This window comes from Lepidochelys kempii, chromosome 21, assembly GCF_965140285.1.
Source record: "Lepidochelys kempii isolate rLepKem1 chromosome 21, rLepKem1.hap1, whole genome shotgun sequence".
Taxonomy (NCBI): Eukaryota; Metazoa; Chordata; order Testudines; family Cheloniidae; genus Lepidochelys; species Lepidochelys kempii.
The window spans coordinates 14,785,289-14,810,698 of record NC_136400.1 but is presented as its reverse complement, the minus strand read 5'-3'; the positions used below and the strand labels follow the sequence as shown (position 1 = coordinate 14,810,698).

Below are 25,410 nucleotides of genomic sequence, written 5' to 3'. Positions count from 1 at the left end.
TCCTTCCTTCCTACCTGTCGACCTCCTACCTTGTCTATCTTCTCCAGTCTAACCTATTCACAGTAGCACCAACGAGGATTCTTGTCGTAGGTATTCGTTGGTCGATGTTCCCCCTTTCCTCGCCATGCCCCTTCCAGGCGCTTCCCACCCCATACTGGAATCTGTGCTCCGATTCTCCTGATCCCTTATTACTTCTCCAGCCACCAGACGGGACCTCTCCGAGCTCAGCCCCCAGGCCTGCCCTGCCGGGGCTGTTCGCTACTTCCTGTCTGAGTCCCGACGGCTCTGAGCGGTCGTGACGCTCAGGTATTTTGGTCTCCAGCGGCCTGGAGAATCAGGCCAGGCCTGTGTTTAAGGCTCTTTTTTTAACTTCTTGCCACCATTAAACTCAGTGTCTGCCAGTCTGCGCTGCCTTGCTTTGCCCGTGGGCTCCATGTCAGGCATGTGCTCCGTGAGTTAGGGCCCTAGGATACACACTGTGGGAGCTGATGTTGCACAGACATGTATCTGAGCAGGAACATCTCACCCTGGCACTCTGGAGGAGCTGAGCCAGGGCAGGCTGTGTGTGTGGGAGGGCCCCACTCGAGCAGGTCCCATGTCCCGGTGTAGCTGGAGCCCAGGAATCCAAGGGCAGCCAGGACCACCCATGTCCCCACTCTGGCTGTGACTCCCATCGGTACCCACTCCTGGAAGTGTGACCCCGGGGACCCTTGGGGCCTTGGCAGCACTCCCGGGCCTGTGACTGCAGTCTGGGACTCTAGTGACTACTCTCATTTTCATGGATTTCTGTGAGCAACTTCTGGGGCGCTGGCCCCGTGGGCGTCTGGCCCCACTCTCCCCAGTGCAGCCCCAGACCAGGCAGTCAGGGCTGCACGCGGCCTGGGCAGGGCTAGGGGGATGGTTCAGAGTCTGAGGGGGTGTCGGGAGATGGATTTCAGTTCAGTTCAGAGTTGGCAGATGGATTTGGGGGGACAGTTTGGAGTCTGGGGAGACGTCTGGAGTTGTGGGAGCTGGGTTTGGGGCAGGTGCTTTGGCGGGTTTGTGGGGAGCAGTTCAGGGTCAGGGGAGGTGGACTGGGGGGACAGTTTGGAGTCTGGGGTGGTGTTGGGGCAGCTGAGTTTGTTTTTTCTTTCACCTGAATCAGTTCCCAAGCCCCACCCTGCTGTGGCCGTTGCCCCAGGCATGAGGCTGCCAGCCACCACCTGCTGCTGGAGGAACGGCCTGGGCCAGGCTGGGAACTGGGAGCCTTTGGGGCAGTTCTGCTCTGCATGCCCCCCATCACTGGGTGGCAGGTTCCAGCCCTTCTCCAGGTCCTGCTTGGCTCATGTCTGCGTCTGGGTGGGCAAGTCCTGCGTACGGCGGGCCCTGTGGCCCATGCCAGCTGGAGGAGTTAGCTCTGGCCCATGCAGGGCACCATGCCTACAAGAGCTGGAGGGGGAGTCCACTGGGAAGCGGGGCTTGATCGTTCCCGCCCCTCCGGGTTCTGGGGATGCCTTGGGACCAGCCCGACGGCTCGTCCCATTGCCCGGCCGCGTGGGCCACTAGCCGAGCGTTGCCAGAATCACCGCGCTGGCTATAGGGCCACGCTCCCCTCCACCGGGTGCCGCACGCCGCACCAGCTCGGACTAGCCACGTCTTTGAACCAGCCCCTCACCCCCCCCCCCCGCCTCCTTCAAGGGCCCAGCCCCTCACCCCCCCCCCCCCGCCTCCTTCAAGGGCCCAGCCCCTCACCCCCCCCCCCCCTCCTTCAAGGGCCCAGCCCCTCACCCCCCCCCCCTCCTTCAAGGGCCCAGCCCCTCACCCCCCCCCCCCCTCCTTCAAGGGCCCAGCCCCTCACCCCCCCCCCCCCCTCCTTCAAGGGCCCAGCCCCTCACCCCCCCCCCCCCTCCTTCAAGGGCCCAGCCCCTCACCCCCCCCCCCCTCCTTCAAGGGCCCAGCCCCTCACCCCCCCCCCCCCCTCCTTCAAGGGCCCAGCCCCTCACCCCCCCCCCCACCCTCCTTCAAGGGCCCAGCCCCTCACCCCCCCCCCCCCTCCTTCAAGGGCCCAGCCCCTCACCCCCCCCCCCCTCCTTCAAGGGCCCAGCCCCTCACCCCCCCCCCCCTCCTTCAAGGGCCCAGCCCCTCACCCCCCCCCCCTCCTTCAAGGGCCCAGCCCCTCACCCCCCCCCCCTCCTTCAAGGGCCCAGCCCCTCACCCCCCCCCCCCCCTCCTTCAAGGGCCCAGCCCCTCACCCCCCCCCCCCCCTCCTTCAAGGGCCCAGCCCCTCACCCCCCCCCCCCTCCTTCAAGGGCCCAGCCCCTCACCCCCCCCCCCCCTCCTTCAAGGGCCCAGCCCCTCACCCCCCCCCCCCCCTCCCCTCCTTCAAGGGCCCAGCCCCTCACCCCCCCCCCCCCGCCTCCTTCAAGGGCCCAGCCCAGCCACCCTGAGCCAGCCGGGAGCCAAACGTGCTGTGTCAGCCCGGGGCAGCCCCCTGCACACCACACACACAGCTGGCCGCAGGCTCCGACCCGCCTTCCCCTCCGGGGGGCGGGGGGGGGCTGCTCGGGACGCGCCTCGCCAGCTGGGAGCCCCGGACAATCCCCTCCCGTCGCGGCACCCGCGCCTGCGGCTTCGCAGACCGTCTTCTCCCTGCTGGACCAGGTCCCGGAGCCCGGGCCGCCGAGCTCAGCCCAGCACGCTGCAAAACAGACCCACGTAGGCAAGGGGCGGACACACACACACACACACACACACACGCAGAGGAACATTAGAGGCAGACTCGTAGCCCGGAGACAAACACCCAGGGGAACGAACTCACACTCACACTCACACTCACACGCAGGCAGGCAGTGGAGATCTCGCGCTCTCTCTCTCTCACACACACACACACACACACACAATCAGTCCCGTCCCCCCCCCCCCTCCGGCAGACCCACACGGCCCCTGCCCACGCACGGCCGGCTGGAGTTCGCTTGCACCAGGCTGGCGCCCCCCACCGCTGTCACCCCGCCCCGGGTGGGCTCGGGTCCCGTGTGGGGACGCAGACGAGGGAACGGAGCCGGCCGGGGACAACTGCACCGAAGAGGGGCCCAAACTTTCTGCTCCTTTTCTCCCCAGCCCACCTTGCTCCCGATGAAGCCGCCGCCGCCGCTGCTGCCCCTGCTGTGGGCGTCCTGGCTCCTGGGGACCCTGGCCGAGGTAAGCCCGGGTCTCTTGCACCCCTTGTTTCTCCGCAGAGGACTCAGGTTTCGGGGCCCGCCTGGCCCTGCCCCGCTGGGGAATGACCGCATTCTTGCGGGCTGCACAGCTGCGGCGCATTAGCGAGGTTTGCAGTCACGGGCTGGCTGGCTCCCTCCTCCTCCTCTCCGCCCTCGGTGCCCTCTCGCCCCTGCCATCAGAGCTGGTGGTTGTTGCCACGACTTCGCTTGGGGAATCGGCTGTTTGCAGGCTGTGCCCCCCCCCCCGGTCCCCATGGTCCGGGGATGAGGCAGGCAGGGGAGCTAAGAGGGAAGAGATTCCAGAGAGATGGTCAGTTCTCTGCTGGGGGCATGGGACTGAGCAGAGACCCTTCCCTTAGCGCGGCGGGAGTCAGCCCCCCCCCCGCCCCCAGGGTCTCCGATCCAGGGGTGGGGGGTGCTCCCAAGAGGGGCTGAACACCTGGCACTGCTGTTGGGGGCGCTGGGTGCTCCAGGCTCCTCGGGGTGCTCCCCCCTCCCCAGCACCTCCAGCCCCCTCCAGCCCACGCGGTGCCCGGGGGCTGTCCGTACTTACCTAACGCATTTTGGGTGTGATTTTTCAAGACCTCCCCCCTCTTGTGACACTGAAACAAACATGCAAAATGAAAGACCCGCAGACGCTCAAGTGCCTTGGGTGCTTTATGGGCAGCCCCCCTGGCCGCAGTGCCGGCACCCTGATGGTAGGTGCAGGGGTAGGGGTCAGACAGAAGCTGGCTGGTCTGATTTTTGGTTGCCGGAGACCAGTGGCTCTGGCAGGGGTCATTCAGTGGGGCTGGGAACAAGGGCTCCTGCTCCCCTCTGGCCCAGCTTGGCAGTGGCTGTGGGGGGTCCTTAGTCCAGTTCCTAGGGCACTGACTGCCTTGTGCCCCTGCTGGGAGAGGCCGAGGTCAGGGGGGGGGGAGCCGTGTGGGGTGAACCCCCCTCTTGTCCCTAGGGGTGAGACCTCCTCCGTCCCAGCCAAAGTCAGCCCTGGTGTAAATCCATTGCCTTCGGTGAAGCTGTCCCTGCTTACACCAGAGCAGAGTTTGGCCCTGCAGGGCCAGGGTTGGGGAGGGACAAGTCTCCAGACTGTCAGCCCTGCACCTGCCATGGGAGGGAGGAGGGGGACTTGCTTCGTGTTGGGGGTCACTGACGGGGAAGGGATTCTGGGGCAGAGACCAAGGTAACCAGCTTCGGCTGACTCCCCACTCATCTTCCTCCCATGGTGTCTGGGACCTCGGCAGCCCCATCCATGCTGCAGATCCTGCTGTGCCCACACACCCCAGCCCCCTCCAGACCAGGGGGACTCCCCCCCTCAGGGCCCCAGAGCCTGGGCGAGAGGCCTGGCCAGCTCAGGGCTTTGCATGGGGCAGACTAGGTCCCGGCTGCGCTGCTGAACGGCGACGGGGACAAGCCTGCTGTGACAGGGCCCCCAGCAGGGCTGTAACGGGAGCCCCTGTCTCTGCCTGCCAGATACCCTGGGCTGTCACCCTAGTGACGCTGGGACCTGTGAGCAGGGAGGGTCCCAGAGCCCGGGCTCCAGCCCAAGGGCAAGCATCTACACAGCAATTAAACAGTCCCAGGGCCCGAGCCCTGTGAGCCCAAGTCAGCTGACTCAGGCCAGCCGCGCGTGTCTGATTGCAGTGTAGACGTACTACGGGTGATGGAGAATCCCCTGCGTCCTAGGCAATCGGCCCCAGTGGCTAATTCGCCTACTGGTTAAAAATCTGCACCTTGTTTCTAGCCTGAATTTGTCTAGCTTCAACTTCCAGTCAGCCGCTCTCCTACCCCAGTTAAAAAGGGGGTCAGAAACCTCCTCCTGATAGACTGAGTCACCTCTTGGCCGTGTGTCCCGGGTCACACTCACACCGCATCCGATCCCACAGGGCAAGGGCTGTAACCGGACCACCTCCGAGGGGCGTGCGGGAGCCGAAGCGGTGCCTGGTGGGAGAGGTGAGCAGCAGGGAGTTCTTCTCCGCTGGGGCTGGGCTGTGAGCTGTTGTGAGGGACTAGGCTAGCTCAGGAAGCATCTCCGTCGCTTTTTATAGGCCTTGCTTGAGGCTCACAGTACCCCTAGGAAGTATTACAACGAATGGAGTAGTGTAGATGTCACCACCCCCCTCTGCTGGATGGTCTCAGAACTCCTTACTGTGTGTCATAGCCATTGCCCTGTTAGTAACTAACGGAGAGTCTCCTTCAGATCCCCCTGCTCCACAAGGGGAGCTAAGTTCTGATTCCACGGTTCCTGGGAAGCACCGAATGGTCACCAGGGGGCAGCCACATCACACCCACAAAACCCACAGCGTGGCTCAACCGCCATCCCTATTGTGCGGACTGGGGAAACTGAGGCCCAGGTTAGCGACTTGCCCGAGGCCGCGGCAAGTCAGTGGCAGAGGGCAGGAGTCACCAGCTCTCCAAGCGATGCCTCTGAAAGGGATGCGGCCCAACAGCTGTGTCCTCTGCGTCGAGTTTGTTCACAAAGCCCGGGGAACGACAATATTCTCTTTGTTGAAACCAATGTCAGTGTCTTAAATATTCCCCTTGTCACCTTTGCTGGGAGGAAAAGGGATCAGTTTCCTTCTGGGTTTTATCTTAAGAGAAAAGGGGGAAACGAAGTGCAAGCCCTGAGCATGAGCCAGAGCTGAGGGGATGAGAGCAGGGGCTGCCACAGGAGGGGGTCTGGTGGGACAGCTCCCGCCCCGGGCCAGCTTGGCCATCCCGGGTAAGGGGAGCCCAGGGCCATGGTGCTGGTGTTAATTAGTGCTGGGCCAGGGGCTGACCTAGGGCTGGGGAACACCTGCCACCTGGATTCTCCTGACTTGGGGGCTGGATTGCTGGCGTTGCTGCTAACTTGGGCAGGGAGGGTTGTGATGGGCCAAGAACCAAAGCCATCCTCACGCCATTGTTACAGATCCAGGGCACGGCATGGCAGCCGGCCAGGGACAGGCAGAGTGCAGGGGGGCGCTGAGCAGGCTGGCTCATGCTCTCCGGGGGGTGGGGGAGCACTGCCCTAACACCCATGTGGGGAAGCTTTTCTCTGGAAAGGGTTAGAAAGGGTGGCAGGTCTGACTGCCCAGATAGGGCACGCATTCAGTCCCCAGTTACAGAGCGTGATGGGGCTCGAGAGCAAGGGGAGTCTGGGGCTGTCCTCTGCTGAATGGAGGATAGTTTGGGGATGGATGGATAGATAGATGGGTGTGTCTGAGGATGGAGGGATAGAGAGGTATGAAGAGTGATGGGATGGATGGATGGAGGGATACATGTGGGTAGCTATGGGGAGGGAGGTGTATGGGGTGGGTGGATGGGTGTGTATGGAGATGGATGGATGGAGGGGTGTGTGTATGGGGTTGGATAGGTAGATAGAGGGTACATATGGGTAGCTATGGGGAGGGAGGGAGGGATGTTTATGGGGTTGGGTGGATGGGGATGGATGGATGGAGGGGTGTGTGTATGGGGTTGGATAGGTAGATAGAGGGTACATATAGGTAGGTATGGGGATGGATGGAAGGAGGAGTATGTATGTTGACGGATGGATAGAGGGGTGTGTGGGGGGTTAGATGGAGGATGGGAATGGATGGAGGGATAAAGGGAAGTGCGTGGGAATGGACAGAGGGGGTGCCTATGGGGATGGATAGAAGAGGCTGGTGGCTGGCCCAGATAGATTAGAATCATAGAATATCAGGGTTGGAAGGGACCTCAGGAGATCATCTAGTCCAACCCCCTGCTCAAAACAGGACCAATCCCCAATTTTCTGCCCCAGATCCCTAGATGGCCCTCTCAAGGATTGAACTCACAACCCTGGGTTTAGCAGGCCAATGCTCAAACCACTGAGCTATCCCTCCCCCCTTACTCTCTCCTTACTCTCAGGCTCTTCCCTGTTCCCGTTTGTGGGGACGGTGCCTGATCAATTGTGAGAGCTCTGGGTTAGAAGCCATTTTTGATAATGTCACCATAAATGAGCCAGTTCCCAAACATTTTGGTGCTCCCCGCCCCCTCTTGCTCCCAGGCTGTCCCCGTGCAGACCCCGCGTCCCCGCTCTGCCCTGCAGCCCCAAGCCTGGGCAGCAGTGACTCCCCCAAGCATTGGGTTATGCCAGCCCTGCTCACTGTGTTGGAGCTTCTGCCACCCCCACCCTGAGCCAGGGGGATTTGGAGCCAGCCTCTCCGTGCCTTGCCCCATGGGCGGCTGCCCTCCCCTGGGGGATCTGGGCTGCCCTCCCCTTGCCAGGGGCACTCCCAGGAGGCCCCTGGCTCCCGTGCTGAGGGGTCTGGAGCAATGAACAGTGAGAATGTAAATTACCCCCCTGCGAGGCTCTTGTGCACTGTATCCCAGCAGGGCCTTGAAGAGTCTGCTCTGGGCAGCTGAATGCAGCTACCCTGCGTGCAGCTCTGCGAGTGCACGGCCCCCCAGTGTTCTGCCCCTTCCCGCTCCATGCTGCTTCACCGCTCAGGCCCCCCGGCGCTGCCCATGCCTCTCACTCCTAACCTGCCATCCCTCCCCCTGTGATTCCAGCCCTGCCCCTTCTCCCTAGCCTTGGAAATGCCCCGTATTCCTGATCCAGAGCCCCCCTGCTATCCCAACCCTGATCTCTTGCCTCCTTCCCTCCCCCCACCCCGATCTGCCGCTGCCTGACCAGCTCCATCAGTTTTTGGTCTGTGCAGACCCTGAGCAGAGACAGTTGGTTCCAGGACAAGGACAAAGTCTCCTGGGATCTAGGTTGGGAGCCCCCAAACTCATGTCTCATCTGCAGCTGGGGACTTGCAATCCCCTAGTAGCTGGCTCTCGAAATAGCGGGAGGGTGAAGTGGGCTAGAGAAACCAGGTGAGACAATGAGAAGGCAAGACCAGGTGCTGACGTGGAGGGGGACAGTCCGGAGCCCCACAGAGCAATCGTGCGGCTTTGCCCGAGCTAGCCGAGGGGCAGCCTGCGTTGCGGCGGGAATGACCGTTCCCTCCCGCTGGCCGAGGCTCTACCCCGCAGAGATGGGAGAAGGTGAGACCCAGGCCTGCGGGGGCAGTGCTTAAAGTGTGCGGGAGGAGGAGAGTCTCAAGGGGTCACAGACTCGGCCAAACTCCACCCCCCCAAATTAAAAATGGAGCCGGCTGGCTGAGGGGGCGCCCTTTAAGCACTCTATGTGGGGTGGGGAGCTCTAGTGATCCCACCCCCAAGGAGGAGGCAGCTGGAGCAGATGGGTAAGAAAGTGGGTTTAACTCTAATGTAAAGCTTTGCACTCGGGGGCAAGGAATGGGGTCTGCTGCTGAGGTGCTCAGGGCAGTGGCTGGCAAGGCTGGAGTTTCCTGCGGGGCCCAGCACCCGCCATGGGGCCAGCGCTGCAGGAGAGCCCAGCGTGCAGGGAAAGCCTGGCCCCATCCGTTTGGCAGCGAAGCCTGTCGGAGTCTCCCGCAAACCCACGGGCTGGGGCTGGGTGGGCCCATGGCTCCTCACTCAGCCCCGCCGGCGTTGATTCTGCAGGGAGCCTCCTGAACGTGAGCGTCGGCGACCAGGGCCACCCTGACTCCCTCTTCCTGTCATGGGACGAGCCGGCCGGGGGTGCCCTGGGCTACACCCTGGCAATCTACACGCTGGAGCCGGACGTGCTGCTGCAGAACGGATCAGCTGGACCCAACGCTACCAGCTTCCAGTTCCAGGGGCTTGTCCCCGGGGCAGGCTACAGCATTGAGGTCACGGCTGCTCTGGCCTGCGCGGAGACCGCAAGCCAGAGAGTCAGCGGCCAGACAAGTAAGGGCTCCCTACATTCCCCGCTGCTATCTCCCTCCCCTGCCCCGGGTTGGAGCGATGTGAGCCCCGAGGGAGGCACTGAGGGAGCAGGTCTCATGTTACCCCCAAACCAGGGGCTGTGGTTGCAACTGGCCCTTGTATGGGAGGAGCCCTTGTCCAGAGCTTGCAAAGGGGACAGGAGAAGCCCTGCATGTCAGAGGAGAAGGGGACGCAGGGCGAAGCACGGCCTGTCCCCCCATTAATCTCCCACCCGCTCCGGGGTTAGTCCCTTTTCCTGCCCCCTTAGCACATAACCAGCACCAGCTCACATTCACCCCAGGGCTCCAGAGACCAGCCGATGGCACCCCTTGCTGGCTTCTTTCCAAATCAGCCTGGCGTTCCACCTTGCAGAGGAAGGCGATCCAGACCTAGGGCAGGGTACCTGGATCTCTCCCCCGCCCCTCCCCAGCTCCCTCAGTCTTTGGGAGAACCAGGGGCGTGGCATGGACTGCTCTGTGCTGCAGACCCCCCCCCCCACTCTTCCAGCCTGGTGGTGGGGGAGGGAAACATGGAGATTCGGGGCAGGGGGGATTGGTGGGGAACGGTGCTGAGGAAGGGAGAGCAAAGCGATGAGGGGTGAAAGGAAAGTGACCGAAGGATGAAGATGGGGAGATGGGGAAGACACTGGGCTCCCAGGGGCATGGATTGGCAGGAGGGGAGCTGGGGGCTATTTATGGTCACACTTAACAGGATGTCCTTCGTGGGAAGGTCACTCTGCAGAAATGGCACCAGGCGGACTGAGAGGGAGATGCTCCAAGCCCCGGCTTTCCCAGTGAATTCCCAGAGCCCGACTCTAGGGCAGATCCCATTAGATCCCGTTGGGCCCCTGGTATGGGCTCACAGAAATCCCTGCCAAACCGTTCCTCAGGGACAGAGCGGTGGCTGAGCTGGGCTGACAAAGGGGCTCGGGGGGTGGCTCTGGCATGGAGTCCAGCTAGATGGATCCAGCATGTCGGGGGATCTGACAAGGACCCTCTCCAGGCTCTGTGGGCGCCCGGTCAGTCTCACGCCATGGCTGTGTGACAGGCACACTGTGGCTGCCAGGACATGCTGTGTGTTGTGCTTGGCCCAGGCCCTGCTCCCGTGCACAACGTGAGTCTGAGCAGCAGCGGGAGCCCCTCGGCCCTGCGAGCCTCCTGGACGGACGCCCCCGGCCAGAAGGACGGCTACCGGCTCGTTCTCTACCACCTCGACTCCCAGGGGGCCGTGAGGAACGAGTCTGTCCCCGGAGCCATCTCCACCTTCCTGTTCAACGGGCTGCTGCCTGGCAGCGAGTACGCCCTGAGGATCAGCACGCTGGCTGGAGCGAGGCAGGCCAGCACCAGCGCCCATCAGTGGACAGGTGAGCAGAGCGGGTGGGCTGCAGCCGCGAGCCCGGGCGGGGCTATGTGCCAGAGATGGCGGCATGGCTGTGCCCTGGTGGGGACGGGCTCTCCTGGGCATGTGAGAGCTGGGCCAGCAGCCTGTTATCTGTGTGAGCTGGGGCTGTGGGGCGTGAGACTGGCCCGAGTGTGAGCTGGGCATGGGGTGGGGAGGTTTGGTCCACCCCCTTTGTATGCATGTGAATGGGAGGGGGGCGCCCCTGACTGGTGGTTGAGACCTAGAGAGCGGCTTTGCCTGCTCGCCTCTGTTCCCATCCCGGCACTGGGTGGGTTTGTTTCTATTTACCGTGAGGTGCTCATCCCTGTGGCGGGAAGAGCTGGCGACACCTGCATCTCACCTGCCCCGCCCAGCCCCAAGGCCATTCACATCTGCCCCCTTGCCCGGCCCAGACTGGCTGCTCTGCCCTCCTCCCTCCCTCCAGCAGCCTTGGCCCTGGGGGTGATGGCAGAAGGGCCCCAGCTAGTCTGAGCCATGGAGCTGGTTCAGCGTCCAGGCCTGTCCCTTCCCACTGATCCCAGCGCCCCAAGAAGGCCCTTTCCTATGGAGCAAGAAAATCTGACTTGGACTGTGCCCAGCTACCCCTGCTTAACCCTCCCCTCACCTGGGGCAGCCCGGGCTGGCACGTGCCCGAACACCAGGGCTGCACAGAGGACACAGGCTGCCCTGGTTCAGCGAGCGGCTGCTCTTGGCTGGGAAGGAAACAGGAGGCAATCAGCATCGGCAGCGCCCTGCACAGCGGAGGGGCCGGTGGGTCAGGATGCTGTCTGCATGGCTGTCTCTAGCATGGGCGCAGCGAGTCCCACCGCAGTGAGGCTGTCCGCAGCGCTGGGTACTGGAGCCCCAGGCATTCAGCACGGGGCTCAGGTGTGAGATCTGCTTGGGGCAGCCTGTAATGGCTCCTGCCAGCTCTGCCGGGTTACCTCTTGGCCCCCAGCATCCCGCTCTGGCCTCTGGGCGCATCTCAGCGGGAGGAGCCCAGTCACTCTCATGAGGACATTCAGGAGTCTCCCATCAGGGAGCCATGGCCAGGCCATCCCCATCCTCTGCCTTGCGTGCTGGGGGTTGCCTAGCTGGGAGCCACTCAGCCCCCCTTGGGCTTCTCTGGTTCCTGCCTGCCTGCCCCTCCAGCGCTGGAACCTGGTGCTATGCAAGCCCCCCAACTCCACCGGGTAAAATGATCTACCTCCCCACCCACACCCCCCAGACCCCTGGCAGGCTGGGCACTGCCAGCCACAAATCTCCCCAGCTCCCATCTGTGTCCTCAGCACCCACCGCCCCGGCAGCTCTGACACTCCAGAGCCTGGGCTCCAGCACCAGCCTCTTTGCCTCCTGGAGCGGTGCCGAAGGAGCTGCCTGGCTGCGCTTAACCCTCCGCAACCTGCTCTCCCGCACGGTGACCAGGACAGTATCAGCCAAGAGGCGTCTCCCCAACTATACCTTCCAGCACCTCCGCCCCGGCACCCCGTACCACCTGGGGGTGAGCGCCGCCGCTGGGCCGTACTGGGCAGCGGGGCCCAATGCCACCGCCTGGACATGTGAGTACAGCTCTCCAGGGACAGGGGAGGGGGCATAAGAACATAAGAGTAGCCAGAGTGGGTCGGACCAAATGTTCGTCTAGCCCAGTATCCTGTCTACTGACAGTGGCCAGTGCCAGGTGCCCCAGAGGGAAGGTACAGAACAGGGAATCATCAAGTGATCCATCCCCTGTCTCCCATTCCCAGCTTCTGGCAAACAGAGGCTAGGGACACCATCCCTGCCCATCCTGGCTAATAGCCATTGATCGACCTGTCCTCCGTGAACTTATCTAGTTCTTTTTTGAATCCTGTTATAGTCTTGGCCGTCACAACATCCTCTGGCAAGGAGTTCCACAGACTGACTGTGCGTTGTGTGAAAAAATACTTCCTTTTGTTTGTTTTAAACCTGCTGCCTGTGAATTTCATTTGGGGACCCCCAGTTCATGTGTTATGAGAAGGAGTAAATAACACTTTCTGATTTACTTTCTCCACACCAGTCGTGATTTTGTAGACCTCAATCATAACCCCTCGTAGTCATCTCTTTTCCAAGCTGAAAAGTCCCACTCTTATTAATCTCTCCTCATACGGAAGCCGTTCCAGACCCCTAATCATTTTTGTTGCCCTTTTCTGAACCTTTTCCAATTCCAATATATCTTTTTTGAAATGGGGCGACCACATCTCCACGCAGTATTCAAGATGGATTTATATAGAGGCAATATGATATTTTCTGTTTCATTATCTATCCCTTTCTTAATGATGCCCAATATTCTGTTCGCTTTTTTGACTGCTGCTGCACATTGAGTGGATGTTTTCAGAGAACTGTCCACAATGACTCCAAGATCTCTTTCTTGAGTGGTGACAGCTAATTTAGACCCCTGGTGATGCAGCATCTGCCTTATGCCATGGCCCGTCATTGTGGAGCAGGGACAGCTCAGGAGCCAGACAGCAGCATGGCCAGCTCCTGCGATGGTGCTTTTTCTGAAAGCCCTGGCTCCTGGAGTCAGGTGATGACGTTAGACTATTGGCTTCTGTTTTTAAAAAGAGTCCGTTTCCAGCCCTCGTGATTGGGGAGCAGAGCTTGAGACTATGAACCCTTGATGCTCAGGTCAGACAGTGGAGAGAGGAAGAGGGAGAATGAATCATTTGAAAACATCCCATGGCTTGTTTTTAAGGCAACCCTATGATTTTTGGTGCCCCACTGCTGATTTGTGAGATTACAGATATTCCTGCACCCTCTTTTCAACTAACTATCCAGGTAGCTACATCTCGGAAAAATGCTTCTTGTTAATTGAGGTGCAGTTACTTTTGGGAGCTGTGCATCTCATCAGCTGCCTGCTTACTGCCATAGAGTGTCTCTGACTAGACTCATTCTCTGATGCAGCTGCTGCCTAGAGATTAACAAAATGTTACATGGTGCCAAAACATTCAAGGTCTGTTCCGAATTGGGAGTTAGTTTCAAGGACAGGCCCCGAATCAAAGAATGAAACAGTAGCAGGAACAGGATAAGATGAAGCTGGGGAGAATTTAGGCTGACAATCCAGATTGGTGAACTCACAATGAGCTCTATGAGGCTGTGGGCTTGTCTCCCAGGGGAGCGGGGTGCGGGTGCCATTACTTGGGACAGTTAAACTGAGTCTGGTATAACATGGTGTAAGGAACAGCTCTGCTCTGGCCTGTGTGAGAGGGAAGGATTAGCTGATCTCAGTCTTCTCCGTCTCCTACATCTCTAATTCATGCTTCTGTCTCTTCTGGGGGAACTCTCTTTGGGACAGAGGCTGGGGAGGGCAGGACAGAGATGTGGGGCAAGGGTGGCACTGCCTGCTCTAGCCAGTGCAGTCACTGACTTCTCCCTGAAAAGGAGACGGCTTCTGCCCTGGGTGAGTGGATGAGGCTGTCTGGGGGCAGCGTATGCCTGGGGGTTCTTTTTAGGAGATATTTGAGCTGCTGGGCACTGACCCTCCACCCTGTGTTCTCCTCCCTCCCAGACCCCCTGAGCCCAGCCAACCTGACCCTGAGCATCACTGGGGAGGCTGGCTCATTGCAGGCTCGCTGGATCCCACCCGCTGGAGAGAGGGACCATTATCTGGTGACCTTGCTTCAGGGAGCGAGCAGAGCCCTGGCCAGGAATGTGTCTGTGGGAGGAGACAGCGCTCACGTCAGCTTCCACGGGCTGAGTCCTGGGAACCAGTACTCGGTGCAAGTGACAGCTGTGGCTGGGCCTCACAGGGCACCTTCTCCCAGTGCCGCCGCCTGGACACGTAAGCAGCGATCCCATGCTCGCGACCCGAAGGCACTGGGGGGTCAGGGAGGCCAGGACAATGGCCTGCGCCTTGACCCCTCGCTGCTATTGGGCTGGGGTGTTAGAGGTCCCAGTGGGTAAGCCTGGCCCATGCGTGGCTCTGGGGTGGGCAATGTCACTGGAAGGTCCTCGAGGAGGGAGGGCCGGGCTGCCTGGCTGGGCATGCTGTTGTCACTGGGGTCACTCCTGGGTGACTGTGCTGAATAAGGATCTGAGAGAGGAGTTCTGATATATCAGCTGACCTGACACAAGGTCACCTGGCCATTGATGAAGTGGTTGGTGCTCAGGATTGGCAAGCTTTGTGAGCCTGCTTCTTGCTGTCACCAGAAACCAGAGCCTGGGGCCTGGCCTGGAGAGCAGTGCCAGAGGGCGACGCAGGGCCAGGCTTTGCACAGCACAGCCCTCACCCTGAATGGGCCGCGAAGACAGAGCTTCCCCGTTGGGGTCACCCTGGCTCTGTGGCTAACAAAAGGTCCTCTATCTCCAGGGCCATCAGTCCTGCCTCTCTCCACAGTGCTGAAGTGCCTTTAAATGAGTGACAGGGCATCAGAGTGATGCCCCCAGCTGCCCCCAGAGTTCCATACGGCTGTGCCCGCGATCCCACGCGTGGAGCAGCCCCTGGGTGCTGCACGGGGAGGGGCCCCTGGCTGCCCCCGTGCAGCGTGGTTCTGAGTGTACTGACAACACGGGGCTCTTTCGGCCTTTCAGAGCCATTAGCACCGCCTGGTGTGAGCCTCTCCAGCCAGGGGAGCACCTCCACCCTGCACGCCCGTTGGACGGAGGTGGCCGGAGCTGGGTATGTGGTGGCGTTGTACTCACTGGAGCCCCCTGCGCTGGTGAAGAATAGCTCCGAAGTGGGAGGTGTCACCAACCTCACGTACGAGGGGCTGAGCCCGGGGACCCGCTACGCCTTTGTGGTCAGCGCGGTGGCTGGGCCTTACATCTCCCCACCCCTGCGCGTCACCAACTGGACATGTGAGTGCCACCGGTGCCCGCCACGGGGGCTGACAGGGATGGAGATGGAGCCAGGGGCACATGCGAGTTCCCAGTGGGCTTCTCAGCCGCTCGTCCTGGTGATGTCACAGATCAGTGCTTGTGACATCCCTGGTGCATCTTTTGTGGCCTGACTGACTAGAACAGCAGAAGGATCAGAAGGACCCTGGGGTTTAGTGACACCTGGAACCCATGGGTCAGCCCAATCCAGCGTCTGGACTAGCCCACAGGATCAGAGCATAGGTCTGTCTAGCCCAGGCCCCTGCCATGCTGCATCAAGCCATAGGCCCATTTACTAAGCTATCTCCCCTCTGCTGCACCTGATTGGGCCATGTGTCCACCTGGTCCGTTATCCACCTACCTCCTGCCTTAGATTGGACCACAGGTCTCGACTGAGTCCAGTGTCCACCCCCCACCACACCAGTTCAGGCTGTCAGCCCAGCCAGCTGGCCTCTCCTTCTTACCGCACTAGATCAGACTGTCAGTCCTTTATCCCACCTTCTGCGGGGACCCGCACTTGGCACTTCATTGGGAAGCGAAACTCCCCAAAATGCACGTAAATCACGGTGCCTGCTGGCTCTGAGCGGAGGGTCGGCAGGTGACCTGCTAGGCCCTCAGCAGGGGGCCTGACGGCTGAGGTTTGTTTGCCCTGAGAATATGGGGCAGGATTCTCCCCCGGTCCCCTGTGGCTGTGGACCCTGCTGTGGCAGTAACGGGCACAGGGGAGGGTGTTCCAGGCCAGGCAAGTCTGGGACCATGGCAGAGCCCATGGGAGGCTCTAGCAGTCTGCTCCCGATCCATTGCCCGGCTTTGACTCCAGTCCCTTTTCTCCCCTAGATCCTTCGCCTGTGGAAGAGCTGAGCCTCAGCAACCAGGGACAAAGCACCTCCTTGCACGCCTCTTGGAAAGGAGCTGCTGCCGGCAGCGTAACTTACAGCGGTGTCCTCCTCGAAGCCAAGTCGCAGGCGTGGCTCAGGAATGTGACCCTGGGGGAGAGCTGCACTAACGTCACCTTCCAGGGGCTGAGCCCCGGGCGTCAGTACACCCTGGAGATGGCTGCCGTGGCTGGAGCTTACAGGTCGCCTGTGCGGACGGCCACGGACTGGACATGTGAGTGGAGGCCGCTCTCCCAGACCTGCCTGTCTCCTGAGCTGGCTGTAGCGTGGGCAGTTTAGGCTCCAGAGGAACGGAGAAGAGTGACAGCCGGGAGTCTAGAGACGACAGTGTAGCGATGGGTGCTTTGGGAATGCTGGAGCTGAGAAGGTGGCTGGTTGGCTGGCTGGTCAGAGACATGTGAATGAAGGTGGCTAGCCAGGAGGAATCTGAGGGCCCAGTCCAGCCTTGGTGTAAGCAGAGGAGACTCCAGTGCAATTGGCGGAGTTAAACCAAGACGAAAGGTAGCCCCAAATGAGCCTGATTCTCTCCTCCCTTTCCCTTGTGTGTCCTGCCCACTTGTGCAAAATGAGTGCCAACCCCTTGGGATGCCCAGTGTTTGACACTCCCTTTGCACAGGTGTAAATGACACCCAGGGTGCCAGGCAGAATCCAGTGGGACCTGGAGTCTGGTTCTGGTTTAGATCCACCCCTATTCCCAGGCCAAGTTTCCGTAGGTCCCATGGTACTTTGTGTTGACACATGTGCAGCATTCCTCTGCACACGAGCTTGATGCCCCTGAAATCCCTCCCATCACATGTGGGTGTTTCACCCGAGCAGTGAGATCCGGTAGTTTTGCCCTGTCTCCACGCACGTGGAGGTGTTTCTGGCTTCCCACCTGTAGGCCGCGCGCTCAGTGGAAGGCATTCCGTTTGGGGTTACAGGAGCTCCCAACTCTCGCTGGCAAACATTTTAAAAGCGGTGAGGCGGGTGCCAGCTTCAGGCGTGAGGACGCCGCTCCGTGCAGTGATGTTGCTCATATGTGGTGCAAGATTGCTCGATCCCGCCGGCATATCATTGGTGCTTAGCAGAAGGCTGGCTATTTGTGGGGCCTGGCTGGGCAGATTATTTGAGACAAATGCAGCTGGAATCCCAGTCCCCTACCTGCACTGTGACCTTTTAGGACTGTGGTTCATACAAACTTATTTTATTAGTGGGGCTTTTCTATGGTGCCCATCACCAGAATATCTGGGTACTTCCCTACCATCAGGTTCAGCCTCCCAGCACCCCCGTGAGCAAGGGAGGTGTTATACCCATTTTACGGATGGAGGCGCACCAAGGCTGGCTGACAGGTTCGCACCATGGCAGAGATGGGAATAGAACCCACATCTCCTGCCCCCCGACCCCATGTCTAAACCCCCAGCCCAGCCTTTCTCCCTCAAGAACAACAGCTCCCCCATCCCACTCTCTGCATCTCATTCCCCCACATCCATGGTATGGTAGCTATCATCCTCTTACCCACCTCTTTCTTTCAGACCCTTTGGCCCCATCTGATGTGACCCTGACCAGTAAAAGACACGCCCTGGGTCTCTCTGCCGCCTGGCACAGGGCTTCTGGGGACAGAGACCGGTTCCTCCTCCACCTCTACAGCAAGGAACTTTTGATGCAACAGAATGTCTCAGTGGGGCCAGACACTCAGAACTTCACTTTCCTGGGGCTTCTCCCCGGGATCCAGTACTTCGTGGAGGTGACGGCCCTGGCGGGACCCTACAGAGCCTCGGCACCATCTGCCATGGCGTGGACATGTGAGTAGGGGCTGCGGTCTCCTGAAGACTCTGGGTCTGTCCACAGTGCAATCAGAGGTGTGGCTGCAGCATGTATAGACGTAGCTTTGATCTAGTTGGCACCAATAACAATAGCAGTGAAGCTGCGGCAGCATGGGCAGGTGTCATGTTCCTGGACCACATGTGGACTGGCTACGAGCCTGCTTATAGACACCAGATGTGTTCAGCATAAGATCCTTTAATGCTCTGCCCGCTATGGCTGAGTTTAGCTTTAAATAAGATATTTTACACACAGTATAACGGCATACACCGAACAGTATAACACAGTTTAGCATTCCATTACATCTCCCCCTTTAAGTTCTGCATTCCTACCATTTACAGTATTCACAATGTCACAATTTGGGGAAGGCGGAAAATGCCTTTTTCCTTGTTTAGCTTCGGTCCAGACTGACTGATTAGGCTTAGGACTTTGTTGAGGGTTTTGTTGTTCTTCCATCGAAGATCCATATAATCAGAATATCGTCCATGAAAATTACAACTCTATTTGTATTCGTTAACGGTTCTGCCATCTTTCTTTGGAAAATTTTATGGGGCACTGGCAATCCCAAAAGGTAACCTTTGAAAGCAAAACCATCCAAATGGTATGATGAATGTAGTCATTTTAGCACTTTCTTTGGCTAAAGGAATTTGCCAGAATCTGCTTGAGGCATCCAGCTTGGAGAATACTGTTGCTCCTTTCACTTTGGGGAGGAAGTCATCCAGTGTTGGGCGGAAAGATTGTTTCTCTCACAACTGCTTCATTAAGTCTTTTAAGAACCACACAGATTAATATTTTTCCATTTTTCTTTATAACCGGTACCATTAAGGGATACTATGCTGCTGGCTCAGAGATTTTCTTAATTATGCCAATCCGCTCCATTCTCTTTAACTCAGTTTCCACACTATAAAGTAATGGGATAGGAATGCTGTGAGGTGTATGTACACTATATGGTTCAGTATTGTCTTGTTAGGTTATTTGTACTGGATTTCCTCTCAAAAGTCCAGTATCACCAAATATTCTATTGAGTTCTTCCACCTTTCTCATTAGGCCCATCGTGGTGCCATGCTGCAGCTGAGAAGGCTGTTGGTCTGTGGTCTTTTGGTCACATACAATCTGAATGCCCAGCTTTTGTCTTTGTAAGTTGTTTCTGTGGTGAACTAGCCCATGCAGTTCAAAGAATACATCCAGGGTTAGTAAGAGCTGTGTCAGGTGACTTTAGCTCTGGGAGGGGTTGAAGGTGGTTGTAAGTACCTTCTGAGATATGAGTATCACATCAGTAGCTGAGTCAGTTTTAAAGTCAAGAGTCTTGCCGAGAATATTCAGTTTCACTCTCCAGGCAGGTTCTATGTCATCACAAGTGATAGATTACAGAAACAATGGCTTTTGATTGTCTGCAATATGAGTCAACTCCCTGACTGCTTTGTTGCAGCAAACAGCTGCAAAATGTCCATATTTCATGCATTTATTACACCGCATGCCTCTGGCTGGACATACATCATCTCTTGGGATATGATTTTTTTTCCCACACCTTGTGCATGTAGGCTGGAATTTGTCCTTCTTAGCCTGGAAGTTCTCTCTTCTTGCCTCAGGGATTTTATGATAATGACTTTTAACACCCAAGTGTCTGTTTACAGTTTCTAAGCTGGTTTCAGGACTTTCAAGTTGTCAGTTTCGCTATACAAAATATTTTCATGTTTTGCATTCCCCAAATCAGTTTTCAGTCAATATATGCAGAGCTCTTATAAAATAGTCAACATTTTCCCATTTCTTGAATTCTCTGGTGAAAACATGCTCTTCCATAAACCACATTTCTCTGAGGTATAAAGTATGCATCAAACATAGCCAGAACCTTTTCATAGTCATCTTTGTGACTGTCTTTAGTAAAGTCAAAGGATTTAAAGATATGCTTTACCTGCTTCCCCGTGAAGAAATTAAAGCAGATACCTGTATATCTTCAGTTCCTTTGTGCAGCTTGTTTGCAATTTGAAATCTTGCAAAATACTGCTTCCAGACTGTCCTTTGGGAAGGTTTGTGAAAGCTGCAGTTCTCTGGAGCATTGAAGAGTGGCATGCTGATAATATCCTGCAACCTTTGTTGCTGTTTTCCTTCTTTTTTTTGCTCTTAGTTTACTTTTGACACCATGTCATGCTTCTGTACCAGATATGGACTGGCTAGGGAGTTTGCTTCTACACCAGATAGGTTCATCATAAGATGTTTTAATGCTCTGTCTGCTGAGGTAAGCTTTAAATAAGGTGTTTTACACTACATTTTACACGTAGTGGCTGAGCAGTGCAATATGCTTTAGCATTCTATTGCACTGGGTATGTACAGCCTGCACTGCCATGGCCGCACTGCTATCAGTATCCGAGCTAGCTGGGTACGTCTGCCCATGCTGTGGTTTTTCCTCCTGGCTGTGGTGTAGGTATCCCCTTTGTCTCTGCTTCCAGCATTTGCAATGATACGACCGCTAGCAGCAGATATCTCCAATGGCTGGTGATGGGGCACTAGATGGGGAGGGCTCTGAGTTACTAAAGAGGATTCTTTCCCAGGTGTCTGGCTTCTGGGTCTTGCCCACATGCTCAGGGTCTAACTGATCACCATATTTGGGGTCGGGAAGGAATTTCCCCCAGCTCAGATTGGCAGAGACCCTGGGTGTTTTTCAACTTCCTCTGCAGCATGGGGCATGAGTCACTTGCAGGTTTAAGCTAGCGTCAGTGGTGGATTGTCTGTAACTTAAAGTCTTTAAACCATGATTTGAGGATGTCAGTAACTCAGCCAGAGGCTAGGGGTCCATAGCAGGAGCGGGTGGGGGAGGTTCTGTGGCCTGAAACATGCAGGAGGTGAGACTAGATGATCATGATGGCCCCTTCTGGCTTTAAAGTCTGTGAGTCTGTGATGCAGAGGCTGCTAGGCCAAAGCGGACAGCTGAAGAGGAGTTCAGCAAGAGCCATGAGTGCTCAGTGCTGCTGGAAATCGTTGGGTGCCTAATATGGGTTTAGGGGCCTGGCATTAGCCTCAGTGTCTGGGATGGCTTTGAGGGCGCTGCCTGCCAGTTCCAGCATCCACAGGTGGAACTGGGGTCCCCTAGCTTGGACATGGGAGCTCACGCTGTAACAGGCGTGAAGGGAGCGGAGAAACTGTAAGAGGAGGGGAGGCAGCTTCCGGGGCCAGCTGTGTCTGCCCATCGCTCTCATTGCGGGGGTGCTGGGCTGAGAGTTGTCTGCCCTCAGTGGCAATGCCAGCCCCATGTGTAGCCCTGGAAGCACACAAGGCACCTCAGAGCACATGTGTCACTGTGTAGCTGTGCCCCAAACAGCTTGGGTAACGCACTGGCAAAGTGCATTCTGTGTCCCCCGCTGCAGGCTGGCCTGCTAGATAAAAGCCTGCTTTTGCTGCTGCCCATGAATGGAGCATCTCCTTTTACCCAGGTGGCTTGTGCTGCAGAGAGGAAGATCCTAGGTTCACAGACTAGGACTCATCAAAAGGTTCTGTGGTGCCCATCACCACAGTATCTGGGCACCTGCCATACGGATGAATTCAGGCTCCCAGCACCCCCATGAGCTGTGGCCATTTTTCTTCTCTTCCCCCATCTAACGCATCTTCCTGCCTTTGTTTCCCCTCCCCAGACCCTGTGTCGCTGGCCAACGTGAGTGTGACACGTGGGCTGAGCCCCTGGGAGCTGCACGTGGGCTGGATGGAGTCAGGCGTGGAGGGAGATCACTGGGTGCAGCTCTACGCGGATGAGTCTCTGTCCATCATCAGGAACGTGTCCGTACGGCGTGGAGCTGCTCACGTCGACTTGGACGGCCTGGTGCCCGGGGCGCGGTACTGGGTGGAGATCGTCTCGCAGGCCGGACCCCACCGCACCTCCTCACAGACAGCTATTGGCTACACAGGTATAGTGTGGGCCCGGCGGTATGGGTGTAGCAACTCCTGCTCTTAGCTCTGGAGGTCCCTGGTTCAGTCCCCTCTGTGTCAGCCCAGAGGGCGGCCGTCACGCTGGGGCTTCCACAGGGCACTGCTTTGGGGTACACAGACTGACTGACTCAGGCTGCCCCCGCTCATCCATATCAACCCTGGGCAGAATCCCGGGGATCTCAGCCAGGCCTCTGATCCAAACTGAACCCCTGCTTGTGGGCTGGTTTGGGTCATGGAAGTGCCCCCCGAGTCCCCTTTACCTTTGAGGCTGGGCTCAGCAGACCCGACCCCTCCGATACTTAGCGCTCCCCTGGGGGCATATAGAACACTAGAACATGCCAGTCTCCGGGAGATGGTGCTAGCAGGTACCTGGCTGCAGGGGAACGGCACTTGGGTTATTGTCTTTCACAGATTTCTGTATCAGACCCACTCAGTTTCACAAGCAAATGGTTTTTGTTTTCTCCTAACAGCCAGCCCTGCCCACTCCGCCTGGGATCTCAGAGTCAAGCTGGGTTCTTTCCATCTTATGCCTCCCCGCCAGTAACCAGGAGCCAGTTGATGAGTGTACAGGATTATGTCTCTGTTGCAGGTTACACCTATAACTTCCTCACCTGGGTCCAAGTTCCTGAGCATGGAGGAAAGAGGCCGGCTTGACTCTCAGCTCCCAGGCTGAGTGTGACGGGCTGGCCGTTAGAGCACAGCACGGGGAGAAAGGGGGTCTTTCTGCCCTAACCCCAGGCCCTTGCTGCCCAGGAAGGTGTCAGAGAATGGGGTCCTCTGGCCCTTACCCCAGTCAGACACGTGCTATTACCCTGGGCCGTCACTGTCACCGCACAGCCACATGGAACGGGGTGAGGAGGCGAGATCTCGAGCATCCACTGTGCCTTAGTCTGGCTGTGAAGTGCCTGGGGCATTGGCTCTCCTACTCTTGCTCTAAGGACACAGGGCACATGCCGTGTTTGCCCCTGCGGGCCCCCATGACGCTCTTTCTCCCTGCTAGCCCCTCTGACGCCGCTGTCCCCAGCCGTGACCAACGGGGGCAGCACCTCTGCTCTGGCGGTGCGCTGGGAGGCCCCCGCTGGACAGAGAGACGGCTACCTGGTCAGCGTGGATGAGGAGGGCTCCCTGGCAGCCAGGAGATGCCTGAATGTGGGGAAGGGCAACACCAGCATCTCCCTGGCGGGGCTGGCCCCGGGATCTTGCTACCACGTTGGAATCGCCGCTCTCGCTGGACCCTACAGCTCCGACCCCCAGAATGTCACTGGCTGCACAGGTGAGAGCCCTGCCGGCTCTGCTGCTGGCCCGCCGGGCTGTGGGCTCCCAGGTCTCAGTCTGGCTCAGAGGGCAGAAGAGCCGGGAGCACTGGAGAGGTGATGGCATGAGAGAGGGGGGTGCCCCGGTGCAGGGCTGGAGGTGTTGTCCTGCCAGAGGTGCCATGCTTTGGCACCATATATAAAAAGATGATTGCCGGTTCAGATTTCTGTAGGAACAATTGCTGTCTGCCTCCATCCCCCGCCCCTTCAACTGAACAGGGCTCTTCCTCACGTCCCGAGCTGTTGCTCTTGGCTGTTGCAGGGTGTCCCGGAGTCCCTGGGCGATGCTCTGGGTCTGCTCCCTATGAAGCCAAGCAGGACTCTGGGGGAGCCTCCTCTCTGTGAGCAGCCTGTCTGCAGGACACAAAGCTCACACAGCTTCCACCTTCCTGGGGCTGACCTCGGAGCATTCAGCATCCTCTGCCCCTCCATCCGCTTCCCACAGCGCGTCCGCCCAGGCGGGGTCCTGGGGAAACCAGAGGGTCCTGCCCCCCAACTTTGCAGTCAGACGTGACTCTCAGCCAGCCAGTAAAACAGAAGGTTTATTAGACGACAGGAACATGGTCTAACACAGAGCTTGTAGGTGCAGAGAACAGGACCCCTCAGCCGGGTCCATTTTGGGGGGCAGTGAGCCAGACAACCACATCTGCCCTTCACTCCATGTCCCCAGCCAGCCCCAAACTGAAACTCCCTCCAGCCCCTCCTCCTCTGGGCTTTCCCCTTTCCCGGGCGAGGAGGCCACCTGATTCCTTTGTTCTCCAACCCTTTAGCTCTCACCTTGCGGGGGTGGCGGGGGAAGGGCCCAGGCCATCAGTTGCCAGGAAACAGGGTGTCGGCCATTCTCTGTGTCCAGACCCCTGCACACACCTGCCCTCTAGGGCTCTGCAAGGATTGTATCCCATCACCTAGATACTTAAGAACTGCCTAGGGGAAACTGAGGCACCCCCACAATGTTCAGAGGAAACATTAAGAACAGTCCCGCTTCGTCACACAGGGGTGTCAGGCTCCTCCTCAGAGGTGGCTGCACGTCAGTGATGGGATTTTCCCTTCACTTGTGGCTCCCTCTTGCCCTGACTCCTGCCTCTCGGCCTTTTCCCTGCAGTCCCAGCTCCTCCTGCCAACGTGAGCCTCACCAACTCAGGCAGCTCCTCGGTGCTGCGCGCTGCCTGGGACGAGCCCCCTGGGGGCAGGGACCATTACCGGGTTATTCTGTACAGCCTGGTGCCCTGGGGCAGGGAGACAGCTCAGACCCTGGGACCCAACGCCCGGAACGTCACCTGGGCTCGCTTGGCAGCGGGCCGCAGATTCGCTGCGCAAGTCACTGCTGTGAAAGGTTCCTATGAATCCTCCTCTGTCAACGTCACCCAATGGACGTGTGAGTGTGACGGGCTCAGGATCAACCCCCCAGCTCTGACCCTACGCCCCCCTCTGCCCTACTCAGAGCCTGGGTCCGTCTCCCCAGTTCTGATCCTACACCTCTAGAGACCCCTCTGCCCCTGGGAAACAGCCCCCAGCTCATCCCCACGCTCCCCTCTGCCCAGCGCCACTGCAGCATCCCTGCCTTTGGCCCCTGGGTGCCAGGCCCCACTCTGACCCTGCTATCCCTGGGAACCAGTTCCTGACCCCCACACCTCCTCCCTTACCCGGCTGCAGGTCCCAGGTGTGCTGCCCTCTGTGCTGCACGGGCAGGCAGCCCCCTTGGAGCTGCCGTGGGACCAGCTTGGTCCCTGGTGTCTGTGTTGCGTGCTGCTCTCGGGGGATGCAAGCTGGAGACCAGTGCTTGGCAGCGCCCCCACCTGCTGGATGAGAGGAGGCTGCCTGCTGGGGTGGGCTGTGCCCCTGGCAAGGGGGCGTGGGGCAGAAGCTGTGGTTGCTTCTGCCAGCGGAGGCTGACTGTGTCTCCCCTTCTTTTCCAGCCCCCCTGGCTCCTGCCAACCTCACCCTGGCCAGCCCCTCTGCCTCCGCCCTTCAGGTCTCCTGGACGGGGGCGGAGGGGGGAGGAGAGGGCTACACCGTGGATCTATACGATGCCTCCTCCGGCAGGCACGTCGACCACGTCTTGCTCCCCTGGGGCACTAGGAATCACACTTTCCAGAGCCTGACCCCGGGCACCCGCTACAGCGTGGGAGTGAGCACCACAGCAGGGCCTTACCACTCCAGCACCTGCAACCTCACCCACTGGACACGTGAGTGCCCCACCTTGCAGCCAGGGACCCCTTGGCTCTCCTGGCACAGGCTTGGCTTGGGGAGACCCATCTCCGCCCGGAGTCGTGTCCCGAATGGTGTTTAGGGCCTGTCCTGGGTGCCACTTCCACTCCATCT

General features: G+C 58.8%; 1 protein-coding gene across 1 annotated transcript in view; it reads left to right on the top strand.

The window, feature by feature from the left end:
• The first annotated feature begins 2,461 nt into the window (after nucleotides 1–2,461).
• LOC140901240 (receptor-type tyrosine-protein phosphatase V) overlaps nucleotides 2,462–25,410 on the top strand; it is a 53,873-nt gene continuing 30,924 nt past the window's right edge. Inside the window, exons 1-13 of the mRNA XM_073319687.2 lie at nucleotides 2,462–3,177; nucleotides 5,081–5,147; nucleotides 8,667–8,933; nucleotides 10,045–10,314; nucleotides 11,621–11,890; nucleotides 13,855–14,127; nucleotides 14,877–15,143; nucleotides 15,999–16,271; nucleotides 17,569–17,838; nucleotides 21,484–21,753; nucleotides 22,776–23,048; nucleotides 24,191–24,463; nucleotides 25,005–25,274. Of these exons, the coding sequence (XP_073175788.1) occupies nucleotides 3,112–3,177; nucleotides 5,081–5,147; nucleotides 8,667–8,933; nucleotides 10,045–10,314; nucleotides 11,621–11,890; nucleotides 13,855–14,127; nucleotides 14,877–15,143; nucleotides 15,999–16,271; nucleotides 17,569–17,838; nucleotides 21,484–21,753; nucleotides 22,776–23,048; nucleotides 24,191–24,463; nucleotides 25,005–25,274 (3,109 nt within the window). The 5' untranslated portion in view covers nucleotides 2,462–3,111. The remainder of the gene's footprint in view (nucleotides 3,178–5,080; nucleotides 5,148–8,666; nucleotides 8,934–10,044; nucleotides 10,315–11,620; nucleotides 11,891–13,854; nucleotides 14,128–14,876; nucleotides 15,144–15,998; nucleotides 16,272–17,568; nucleotides 17,839–21,483; nucleotides 21,754–22,775; nucleotides 23,049–24,190; nucleotides 24,464–25,004; nucleotides 25,275–25,410) is intronic.